Source organism: Arabidopsis lyrata (genome assembly GCF_000004255.2).
Source record: "Arabidopsis lyrata subsp. lyrata unplaced genomic scaffold ARALYscaffold_3, whole genome shotgun sequence".
NCBI lineage: Eukaryota > Viridiplantae > Streptophyta > Magnoliopsida > Brassicales > Brassicaceae > Arabidopsis > Arabidopsis lyrata.
The window spans coordinates 18,964,203-18,975,637 of record NW_003302553.1 but is presented as its reverse complement, the minus strand read 5'-3'; the positions used below and the strand labels follow the sequence as shown (position 1 = coordinate 18,975,637).

The window sequence follows — 11,435 nt, the reverse complement described above, 5'->3', positions numbered from 1 at the left end:
TCTTGGCCACAGAGAGAGGCATGAGACTGATGAAACCACCTAGATCACATAGGCAGTTACTGAAGGCTAAAGGACCTATAGAGCAAGGTAAGGAAAACGAACCAGGATCTCCCAATTTCTTGGGAGGTGGCACAAATACTGTATCCTCGGTCTTTGCAGCAGATGGTTGTTCAACTGTGGTAGCGACTGGGGAAGCTTGTGATCGAGTAGACTGCTTGTCAAGTATGGGCTCCTCTAGTGTTTGGTCAGCCACAACGTCATCTTGACAGAAATCCTCCCCCTCTTGGACTACACTGCATGCAGTGATTGAGTTAAGGGTATGTCGAATTGGCAGCTCTCGATCATAGCGGATAGTGATGGCGTTAGCAGTGGCATACTCCTTGGGATTCTGAATTGACTTCCCTGGAAGTCCAGTGATCTTGGGAGCAGAGGTTGACCCAGTTTGGCCTTCCATGTATCTGACCTTTGAGGTTAGTGCTTCTACCTTGATGTTAAGATCGTTATAACTGCAGTCTATCTTGTTGTTCATTTCGGCCAGCTTCTTAGCGATCTCTATTGAGCCTGTTGCTTGTCCTTGAAGAAGTTGTTGGAGCATTTGCTTCAGGTCTGAGTCAGGAGTGCTAGAGGTTTGTAGTTGCTGTGGTACAAACCCAGGTGGTGGATGCTGTGTTTGATAACCTTCCTGAAACTGTTGCTTAGGAACAAACCCTTGTCCTTGGTTGTATGGTACGAATGGTTTGGGTTGGGTCTGCTGTTGTTGAGAGTAGACTTGATCCTGCGGGTTTGCAACGTTGGTACTTCTGTAAGACAGATTGGGATTGTTCTGCTTAAAGTAGTTGTAGCCCTTGTTGTAGCCTCCTTGGTTTTGCACATAGCTTACTTCTTCTGACTGAAGAGTCTACCCATCCTGGAATTGGAACGTCTCATCTTCACAGAGAAAATGGACTTGCTTTTGTTGCACAAGGAGTAGCTTGTCCAGCTTGTCATTCATGGCCTTCATGTCCTTGCGGTGCTTCTCCTCTAAGTCTGAACTTCCTCTGATGGTTCTGTCATAATCTTCATTGTAGTTTCCATCAGACTGAGCTAAATTCTCTACCAGCTCCCATCCTTCTTCAACTTCCTTGTTCAGGAAATTCCCGTTGGATGCTGTATCCAGGAGCATCCGGATCTTAGGGAGAACTCCTCTGTAGAGGGTGCTCAAGAGTGAGGCTTTGGAGAAACCATGGTGAGGACATTGATTCTGATATCCTTTGAAACGCTCTCATGCTTCACAGAAAGTCTCAGCATTCTTCTGAGTGAAGCCAGAAATCTCATTCCGGAGTCTTGCAGTCCTAGAGTTGGAGAAAAATTTAGTCAGGAAGGCTTTCTTGCAGTCATTCCAGGAGGTGATGGAGCCTTGAGGAAGTGATTTTTCCCACTGGTGGGCTTTGTCTCCAAGAGAAAATGGAAACAAACGCAACTTGAAGCCATCCTCACTGACTCCATTGATCTTAGTTAGGCTGCAGAGCCTATCAAACTCGTCCAGATGATCGAGGCCGTGAAATTTGTTGCCCTGAACCATGGCAATGAGACCACTCTTGATCTCGAAGTTATTGTTCTGCACTGGTGGAGGCACAATGCCATTGCGCTGATTGTCATTACGTGGAGCATCGCCTGCACCAATGTTGTTTGGCAAATCTGCGTTCTGATCGTCGGCCATAACGTCTGTGCCTGTCTGTTCTCTTAACTCACGAGCAATACGGTCGATGTTCTCGTTGAAAAGCAGGTTCTGATGTCCTTTTGATCTAGTATGCATGCAACAGGTATCAGCTCAGCTTGAGCAGAGTAATCAGAGATAGTACCTGAAACACACAAACAAAGATAAAGACACAGAGTTAGTAACTTTGTAAAAAAAATCGAACTTGATCTTAACGTTTCTAATGATCTCAAATATAGCAAACAAACACTAAACCGGCAACGGCGCCAATTTGATAATAAGTTTTTCAAGATCAATTAATCCTAAAGCACTATCGTGTCGTTGTAGTACTATAGGTGTCAATCCAATCTAGTGTGATGCAAACAGATGAGATGTGATCAGAATTTGCTAAGTCAAGCCAAGCAGAGAGTTGTTGTTTTCTAACAATCCTAATGCGAAATAACAGAAATGAAATGAAACTGAAATGCAAACTAGCAATAGCAGGCAGTTGAATAACAAAGCAGGTAAGATAGCAGGCAATCAAATGGATGAGAGATTCCTAAGGACAGGGTAATCGAATAGCGTGGTCTCCTTAATCTATTTAGACGGTTGACAAAACTTCACAGAAGCTATCCCTTGACAACAAGTTCAAAAGCAAATCAATTCACCACCGTGATAGAAATTCTCAAGCAGAGCTAGACACAGACCTAATCACCATTAGCGATCTCTAACTAAGCAGGCAATATCGAATCAACTTGTTAAAGCCAATACCTGCTCTAAACGGCCAATACCTTGGGATAGAGACGAGTATCTCTGGAATTAGTGGATCAGACATTCCATCAAACACCTTTTGGGTGCGGGAATGTCTGGATTCATTTTCCAGTTGATCAGAAAGGAACAAGCAATAAGCGCAACTAATCCAGAAGGGATTCAAACAATCTAAACTCAACCATCTAAATCGACTAAGATAACTACGACTACTCTATCCCATCCTCAGAAATACAATTCACTACTCAGACATAATAAAAAACAATAGCAATGAAACGATTGAAAACATGATAACAAGAAATGATAAAGACTGAAACAAAAACTGAATTATAAAATACTTGAAAGCAAATACAAAGTCGCAGGAAGAACACACTGCGGCTACCAAAACGAGTCTAGGTAAAAACTGAAAATAAAGACTGGATGCCCTAGGGAAAACCCTTAGAGGCTGCTTATATAAGCGAAAAAAAAGTTAAATAAGGAAAGTTCGGGATAGTGGTCTTCACAACGAGACTTTGCGATCAAGCATCTGATGGGCTGAAATGGGCTTCCCTGTGATCGAGTGAAACTGATCAAACTGGGCTTCGAGAACTCCGTCTTGCGATCGAGTGGTCTGTAGTGAAGACGAGATGGAATGGTCCAGCGACCCTGCGATAAAGTGAAATGTCCTTCATGACAGCTTCTGCTCGATCTTGCGATCGAGTGGTTTCTTCTGAAATTGCTCCGGGGTTGTGATCGAGTGGTTTTGCTCTGTCAGGGCTCCGAGGTTGCGATCGAGTGCTTTTGCTGAGGGAGTGATTGAGCGTTCTGAATTTCTGTTCTGTTTCTCCTCTGTTTGAACTCCAAAAGCATCCAAAGTACCTGAAAACAACCAAATATGCGATGCACATGCAATCCTAATGCAAAAACGTCCTAAGTATGCAAAACACACTAAAACGACAACTAATGAGATGAAATGTGATTGAAACAATGACAAAGTGATGAAGAATGAATGCTCAAATCATGCAAATTATAGACATATCAGATAGACAAAAAATATTTTGACTTATTGTTAGTCGGTCCGCACGACCCGCGGGTAGCATATATGAAATACAAACCCGTCCCGCGGATTTGCGGGATTGTCCATGGATTTTGTTTAAATAATTTTAAAGTAACCAAAATTTAAAATACTACTAAAATAAATGAATAAATCAAAATACTATTAAAAGTTTGTTTAAATTACCACATGTTGAATAAGTTATAATTTTATCAATAAATACTAATATGCGGGCTGATCCGCCAACCCGCGGATGAAAACCGATTAAACCTATGACCCACTGCCAATTAATCCATGTGGCCCGCTTATTTGCGGGTTTAATATATTTTCCCAAATCTGCCCCATAGTGAGATGATGTGGGCTCGACCCGCGGTTTTTGACCTATTTTGACTGCTCTAATTCCCATGAATCGTCTAATTTTAGAATTTTAAAACACAAAATTCTATTTTGTAAATCATAATTAATACGATGGGTATATTTATAAACAATTTTACATTTTCTCTACAATTCGTTATTATGAATATTTATAAGTATACTACACGATTCGTTCTACTAAAAAACACACACAATATTAAACGCAACGTATGTAAACCAATATTCTCCCGCAGTGGACCACGGGTCCGATCCTAGTTTACTATATATTTTTGAAGTACATTTTAAGGAATCTAATCGGGTCGGATATTTTTTATTTTGACCCGGAAATCTTCAATCGGATCTTTCCTTAAATGTTAGCAAATTTTAAAAACAAAATTATTTAATAAAATATAATATATATATATATTTCTCAACTAATTACTATATCTAAAATATTTATTTATGGTATATTCTTTATGTTTTTTATAGATAAGGAAATCAAATACGATGATTTAATGCTAATATAATAAATTTGAGTTAATTTCCTAAAACATCTTTACCTAATTTAAACATAAATATATGATTCTCATTTCATTTTTATTTGATCTTATATTATATTATTTTGAATTAACATAAAATATATATAGTTAATAAATATTAGTTTTTTTTCTGCATATGTTATGATTCAAATTTTTTAAAATGGACATATATTACTCAATCGATAAAAAAAAAAGTATGTGTGCAATCTATATTAACATTTTTGAAGAACAAATTGCGCATTTCATCATGTCATTTTTTTTATTCTGACCCAAAATTGAGTCATTCGGGTTTTTCTAAAATTTATACAATTATCTAAAATGGGACAGTATACCACGAGTAAAATTCTAAAATTAACAAATCAAAATACAATTATTTAGTATTTTAAGATAAAATTATAAATTGTTTTTGCGGGTTGGTCCAAAAACACACACTAATTTAAAAATATATATATATATATATATATATATATATATATATATATATATATTATGTAAACCATTTGAAAGTAAACTTTTAAATTGACTCGAATTATATGTCTTTTAAATAAAAGTGTTATTAAAAAATAACAAAATAATGTATAATTTCACAGGACAGGATTATATATGGTGGGACGGATTTGGGTCGATGTTAATACGGGACAATATACCACGGGTGAAATCCTAGATTCAACAAATCAAAATACAATTATACAATCTTAAACAGTAAACAAAACAAATACAACTTAAAATTTTTATTTTTTAGTTACAACGCATGTGACCTGCGGTGTACAACAAAAAATATTATACACAACAAATTCATCAATTTATAAAATGATAAAAAAAATCAAATAATTAACCCGCGGGTCATATCCTAGTATCTGAATGATTGGAGTAACAAAGTCACAAGACAAGTTTGTGGAAAGCCAAAGAAGGCAAGAACCATATAACATGGAAGGTAAAAAGTATATTGATTGACGATTGTAATCCTGTTTGGATTGAGAAAAAAACAGGAACGGATTGAACGGGCCGGTCCGACCGGATTGGATTAGTCCAATTGATTGAAATGCGAGTACAAGCTAAGGAATTGCCACAAAAAACATGCGAGTACCAACTAAGGAATTGCCACAAAAAACATGCGAGTATCCCCAGTTTTTAATTCCAAACATCAAAGACATTTGTTCCTCTAAAAAATATTAGCCCTGAGAAAACCCATAAAATGTATGCTTGTGCCTTGTGGGTCTCATACCTTTTTGGTAACAATTATTCCATAAAATCACATTATAAACTTTCCACATTGTACCATGATGCTCGAATCAAAATATCAAAATATCAAAATATCTAAACTACTAAGAAAGTCTATCATTGCTAAATAATCAAATGGAATAAACTAAATGACCAAAACACCCTTCGTTGTGCATCTAAAAAATGATTAGCCTTGAGAAAACCCATAAAATGTATACTTGTGCCTTGTGGGTGTCATGCCTCTTTTGGTAACAATTATTCCATAAAATAACATCATTGTCTTTCCACATAGTACCATGATGCTCGAATCAAAATATCAAAATATCAAAATATCTAAAATATCAAAATATCTAACATTGCTAATAATCAAATGGAATAAACTAAATGACCAAAACACCCTTCCTCGAAAAACACGTCTGCTGTGAAATCGCGTGGACATTATAGTCATTCGCCACGCAAATCATCTCCTCCAGCTTCATCAAGCAAAATGTGTTTTAATGTCTTCTTCTTCATCACCTTTTCGTCTCTCCACTCTCACACTAGAAATTACTCCATTTTTGATTTTCGTGTTTCTTGTGTCACAAATCACAATCAGAAAATTTTCTAAGCTCATCTGATTTTATTTCACTTCGAAACGGTGGATTTTTGTCCGTACGTGATTTTGATTTTCGAAGATGTGGAAGCTCTGACGTAACATTAGGGTTTCGAATTTCGATTTCTGGGGTTTTCTTGTAACTATGGCGGTGGAATATGAATGTTGCGGGACGGACTTCTTTATACACATCGGTGTGATAGTGTTACTAGTGTTGTTCGCTGGACTAATGTCTGGTCTTACTTTGGGTCTTATGTCTATGAGTCTCGTTGATCTTGAAGTTCTTGCTAAATCCGGTACACCCAGAGATCGTCTTCATGCTGGTACTTTTGATTCTTAAGAGAATTTTGATTTTGATTTTTTTTTGGAATTTTATAGGAATCGGAATCTTTAGATGTCAGGAGTCTTTGGTTTAGTTATTAATTAACTTACTAATTTGGGATTAGATTGATTTCTGGGAATATTAAATTGTAACTTGTGGATTTTGTATTGTATATTAATCTTGTTATGTTTAGCTTTTGTAAACTTTCTTGTAACCAGAACTTGGAATTAACAAGTGTTAACATCAATGACTTGTTTCCATGGTTGTCTGATCAATTTGATTGTCTTGATTCATTATCTTGACGATTCACAAGTGGGTTTTGGCTTTGTGCAGCAAAGATATTGCCGGTTGTGAAAAATCAGCATCTTTTGCTTTGTACTTTACTGATATGTAATGCAGCTGCTATGGAGGTATATTGTTAGGACTTGAACTTATTGGGTTCTTGAATGAAATTTTTATTTTAGTAATAATAACTTTTGTTTTTCAGACGCTTCCTATATTCCTTGATGCTCTTGTGACGGCTTGGGGTGCCATTTTGATTTCAGTGACGTTAATTCTTCTCTTTGGTGAGGTGAGATTTGATTTTACTTCTCTTTTTGCTGGAGTATTTTGTATTTGATGCTTAGTGGTCGCTTTAAGTCAAATTTCATGTGTATGTAATGTAATTTTGTATGATGAAGATGATTTAATTCTGCAGATCATACCTCAGTCAGTTTGTTCCCATCATGGGTTGGCGATTGGTGCAACAATGGCTCCATTTGTTCGTGTTCTAGTATGGATCTGCTTACCAGTTGCATGGCCAATTAGTAAGGTGATTAAATGCTCACTCGATTCCTTTGTATTGGGGTTATTAGTTGTGCGGGAGGTTCCCAAGAGCGAGTGCCCTGCACATAGAGTCTTTGTCCTGAAACAGTCGTTGATGCATTTTGGTCTGCTGTATATATTCCAGCTGCTGGACTTTCTACTAGGTCATGGTCATGTAGCCCTTTTCCGAAGGGCTGAGCTGAAAACACTTGTGGATTTGCATGGAAATGAGGCATGTCTTCGATTTCTCTGATATCTCAAATTTTGAGTTTATACAACTGTTCCACATGCCTTTTCCTCATCTTCAAGTTGACAAGTTTCCATTTATGCGGTTTATGTTTTGTTTTTAGCGAAATAACGTAGCATTCAAATTCTTTCAGGCTGGTAAGGGTGGAGAGTTGACACATGATGAAACAACAATCATTGCTGGAGCTCTTGAACTATCTGAGAAAATGGCTAAAGATGCAATGACACCAATTTCTGACACTTTTGTGATTGATATCAATGCCAAACTTGACAGGTCTTAGTTTGTTCAACCCCCTGCACGGATTCCTTAATTCTCTAAATCATTCTAAACTTAGTTTCTTTGTCCGTTGCCAGGGAATTGATGAATTTAATTCTTGAGAAAGGTCATAGCAGAGTCCCAGTATACTATGAGCAACGTACCAACATAATTGGACTTGTTTTGGTAAGTTTCTATCTCATGATACGTTAAAATCATTTTCCAAGCAGCAGAAGAATCTTAGTAGCAAAGCGGACAAAAATTTCTTTTGTATCTGCTTGTTTAGACTCCTAAATTTATCTTCAGGTAAAGAACTTACTAACTATCAACCCAGATGAAGAAATACAAGTCAAGAATGTGACAATACGAAGGATTCCAAGGTATCTTTACCAACTAAAGTTTTATTTCCAGAATTAAACAATTTAAGACTCGTTTAATGTGTGCTTCAATAGTTGATTGCTTGTTCTTCTTCTGTTGTTCCTCCCATGCACTCCAGAGTTCCAGAAACCTTACCGTTATATGATATATTGAACGAGTTCCAGAAAGGACATAGCCACATGGCTGTTGTTGTGAAACAGTGTGACAAAATTCACCCATTACACAATAATGATGCTGCAAACGGTAACTGGTTTTTCATCGTGGGAATAGCAATGGGGATGGAAAATTCTTACACAAACTAATAGCTTCCTCTCAACTTTAAATAGAGACTGTAAATGAAGTCAGAGTGGATGTGGATAATGAGAAATCCCCACAGGAAACAAAGTTACAGAGAAGGACATCACTTCAGAAATGGAAGAGCTTTCCAAACCGAGCGAATTCGTTTAAAGCAGGGTCGAGGAGCAAGAGGTGGTCCAAGGATAACGATGCTGACATTCTGCAAATTAACGAACATCCACTTCCAAAGCTAGATGAGGAGGAAGATGCTGTTGGTATCATTACCATGGAAGATGTCATTGAAGAACTTTTACAGGTATAAATTAACAAATATTCCCTCTTCAATTCTCATAACTTTTTCTTATTATTTTATTTAAATTCAGTTGTCATTTGTTTGTGAATGTGACTGTAGGAAGAGATATTCGATGAGACGGATCATCATTTTGAAGACTCGTGACAGTCTAGTGCTCAATATTAGTTGTTTGAACCATATACATGGTGCTATACCTCAGAAGATCCAATTTCCACTGGACAAGTTTTGCTGCGAAAGAGTCGTATACTCGTATATATATACAAGTCAGATCATATGTCATGTAATAACACTGCTTCTAATTAGGGTATAGTATAGTTATTTCCCTATCTACAAACATACAACACAATTCTCCAAGCAGAGAATCCTTGCATCTGCGAGTAGAAAAAAAGTGCTCGATATGTCAAAAGTGCAATGTCATAGTTTATAATCAGAACCAAAAGCAGACATGAGAAATAAAGGAAAATTTGGTAAATTTCAAATCCCAGGGAGAAACCATCGAGCATCTTTGAGCTTCAAGTTGGAGAGCCTAGGGAAGCGTTTGAGGGTCTTGGTTTCGAGATTGAACACACAGATGTGCAGGTTTATATCCTGACGGTGTAAAACACGGTCTTGATGGAGTTTGGTTCGATACCAGGCATAGTGATACCCAAGTCAAGAAGCAGAGCCTCTTCATCTCCTAGAGAATCTACCTCAACAAGCGGCGGGTCGTAGTAATTAATTTCATTAGGACCGTGCTTGTAGAGTCGGAAGCTCTTATCACTTTCAATGTTTTTCTTGTCAAGGTTGTTCTGGAACATTAAAACCTCTCCTGCTGTTGTAACCACAATGCTACAATTGGTTTTATAATAACATGGATTAAACCATTTCAATGGGTAAATTCCAGTAACCTCCTCGAAACGTTCTTGTTTAGACAAATCAAGGAATCGAATGTAACCACGAGGCGTAGCGATATAAAGAAAGTAACCATGGAGTACCATATCTGATACACCTCGATACTCCGGGAGGAAGTAACATATCTCAATGTAACTGTAATGATCACCACCTTTCTTGCAATAGGCTAGAAATTTGCAATTGTAATCGAAGAACCAAACTACAACAAACTCTTTTGTTTTCTTGTCTACCCACAAAAGACCTCTTAAAACTTCGCCTATTGTGTAAAAAACATGACCATCATGGTGATCAGTTACTTGCAATTTGAATTTCTTATCTCCTAGTCGCTCTAGGGTAAAATAATCTGACTGGAACGACTCTAGAGGCGGAAGATCGATCCTATTCTCGCTAAACACATCTATGATATAGAGATTGGATTTAGAATCCATCACAAGAAACCAATTACCCGAGTTTGCAAGGAACATAGTCCCTGAGAAGTCTCTTACGGATTTGTAAATCCTGTATTCCTCTGGATTGTACAACAGGCAACCATCGTCTCCATCTGGAAATAGCATTAGCCATGGAGATCTGTTTTGCTGGGGAACTGTTTGTTTCGAAATCGAATTCCAGTTCGAACACACAAACTTAGTACGATGTAAATCCGAAAAACTCAATCGTTCAAAAATAGATCTCAGCAAATCATGAGGGAGCTCTGACCAGGTGCGAAGGTTAGGAGTAGTATCCAAAGTGTTTGGACGTTAATGCTTGTGTAATGCTTTCTCTTTAATAAATAGGGTTTCGACGTTAGTAAAAAGGTTAAAAGGGTTTGGACGTTAATAATAATACTAGGGTTTGGACGTTAATGCTTGTGTAAAAAGAAAAGTTTTTTTGGTAATTCGTATCGGGGAATTCTGATATTTCGGGTTTGATCGGGTAAAATTTGGGTAATTCGGATATTTTGGGTTTAATCGGGTATTTTGGATCCAAATCTGGAACCAAAACCAAACTTATCTATGTTTCGGTTAGATTTCGGGTTCCCAAAATTTTTTTAGAAGAATCTCAATCCGAAAATGTCCAAGCCGATCCGAACCCAAAATCATTGAGATACTATTCTGATTCTAAACATCCCAATCCGAATTATCTGATATGAATCTGAAATCCGAACACCAGGCCATGTTGCAGCTTGGTTATCATTTGATCTTCTCTTTTTGGTTTTAATGTTAAGATTTAGTCAAGAAGTTAAAAGTTAATACAACGGTTAGTTTATGTGCTTCAATAGTTGATTGCTTGTTCTTTTGTTTTTCCTTCAAAAAGTATATATATTAATCTTTTCTACTTACTCTTACGAAGGTACCTTTTTAAATTTTGAGCTTACGTACCATTTTTATTAACTTGCTGAAAGGTAGAGAAAGGTAGAGAGTTGATGAAATCCGTCAGCTTGGAGGCGAGCCGAGACCATTGAATGTAACGGAACCAGGTGCCGGTGGAGAGATGATTCTTGATTTTTATTATTTGAAAGAGTTGAGTGGGAACAGAATGTTTGTCTAGACTAGCTAGCTTACTTCTGATGATTTGTTGTATCTTACGAACAAGTTGACGTGTCCTTTAAGAAGTAGCTGAGGAGGAAGACGTCGTTGGCATCATTACGGAGATGTTTTAGACTAACGGTTCTCACAGTCAAAATTTTTGTTTGCTTTTGTTTACATGTGAAAATCTGATACAAAAAATACAAGTTTATATGTCCACGAATGAGTTCAAAAGGGAGGACTCATCATATCAAAAATGCAA

At 37.1% G+C, this 11,435-nt stretch overlaps 2 protein-coding genes across 2 annotated transcripts; one reads left to right on the top strand and one right to left on the bottom strand.

Moving 5' to 3' along the window:
• The first annotated feature begins 6,071 nt into the window (after window positions 1–6,071).
• On the top strand, window positions 6,072–9,249 carry LOC9319903 (DUF21 domain-containing protein At2g14520). The gene is made up of 11 exons (XM_021033186.1): window positions 6,072–6,505; window positions 6,838–6,914; window positions 6,992–7,075; window positions 7,202–7,315; window positions 7,454–7,540; window positions 7,689–7,828; window positions 7,909–7,996; window positions 8,117–8,190; window positions 8,307–8,431; window positions 8,515–8,780; window positions 8,877–9,249. The coding sequence occupies exons 1-11, from the start codon at window positions 6,328–6,330 to the stop codon at window positions 8,919–8,921; spliced, it is 1,278 nt and encodes a 425-aa protein (XP_020888845.1). The 5' UTR covers window positions 6,072–6,327; the 3' UTR covers window positions 8,922–9,249.
• LOC9321984 (F-box protein At2g14500) lies at window positions 9,234–10,405 on the bottom strand (the record flags this gene model as incomplete). Its single annotated transcript, XM_002883789.2, is given in 2 exon segments — window positions 9,234–9,388; window positions 9,391–10,405. Coding segments are annotated over 2 exon segments (1,152 nt in total), but the record flags the coding sequence as incomplete, so codon positions are not given.
• Window positions 10,406–11,435: the final 1,030 nt, after the last annotated feature.

Coding starts and splice junctions, on each gene's coding strand:
- LOC9319903 (XM_021033186.1), top strand. CDS start 6,328: ATGGCGGTGGAATATGAATGTTGCGGGACGGACTTCTTTATACACATC. Junction 6,915..6,991: donor GTAATGCAGCTGCTATGGAG/GTATATTGTTAG, acceptor TTTGTTTTTCAG/ACGCTTCCTATATTCCTTGA. Junction 7,316..7,453: donor TTGCATGGCCAATTAGTAAG/GTGATTAAATGC, acceptor TATATATTCCAG/CTGCTGGACTTTCTACTAGG.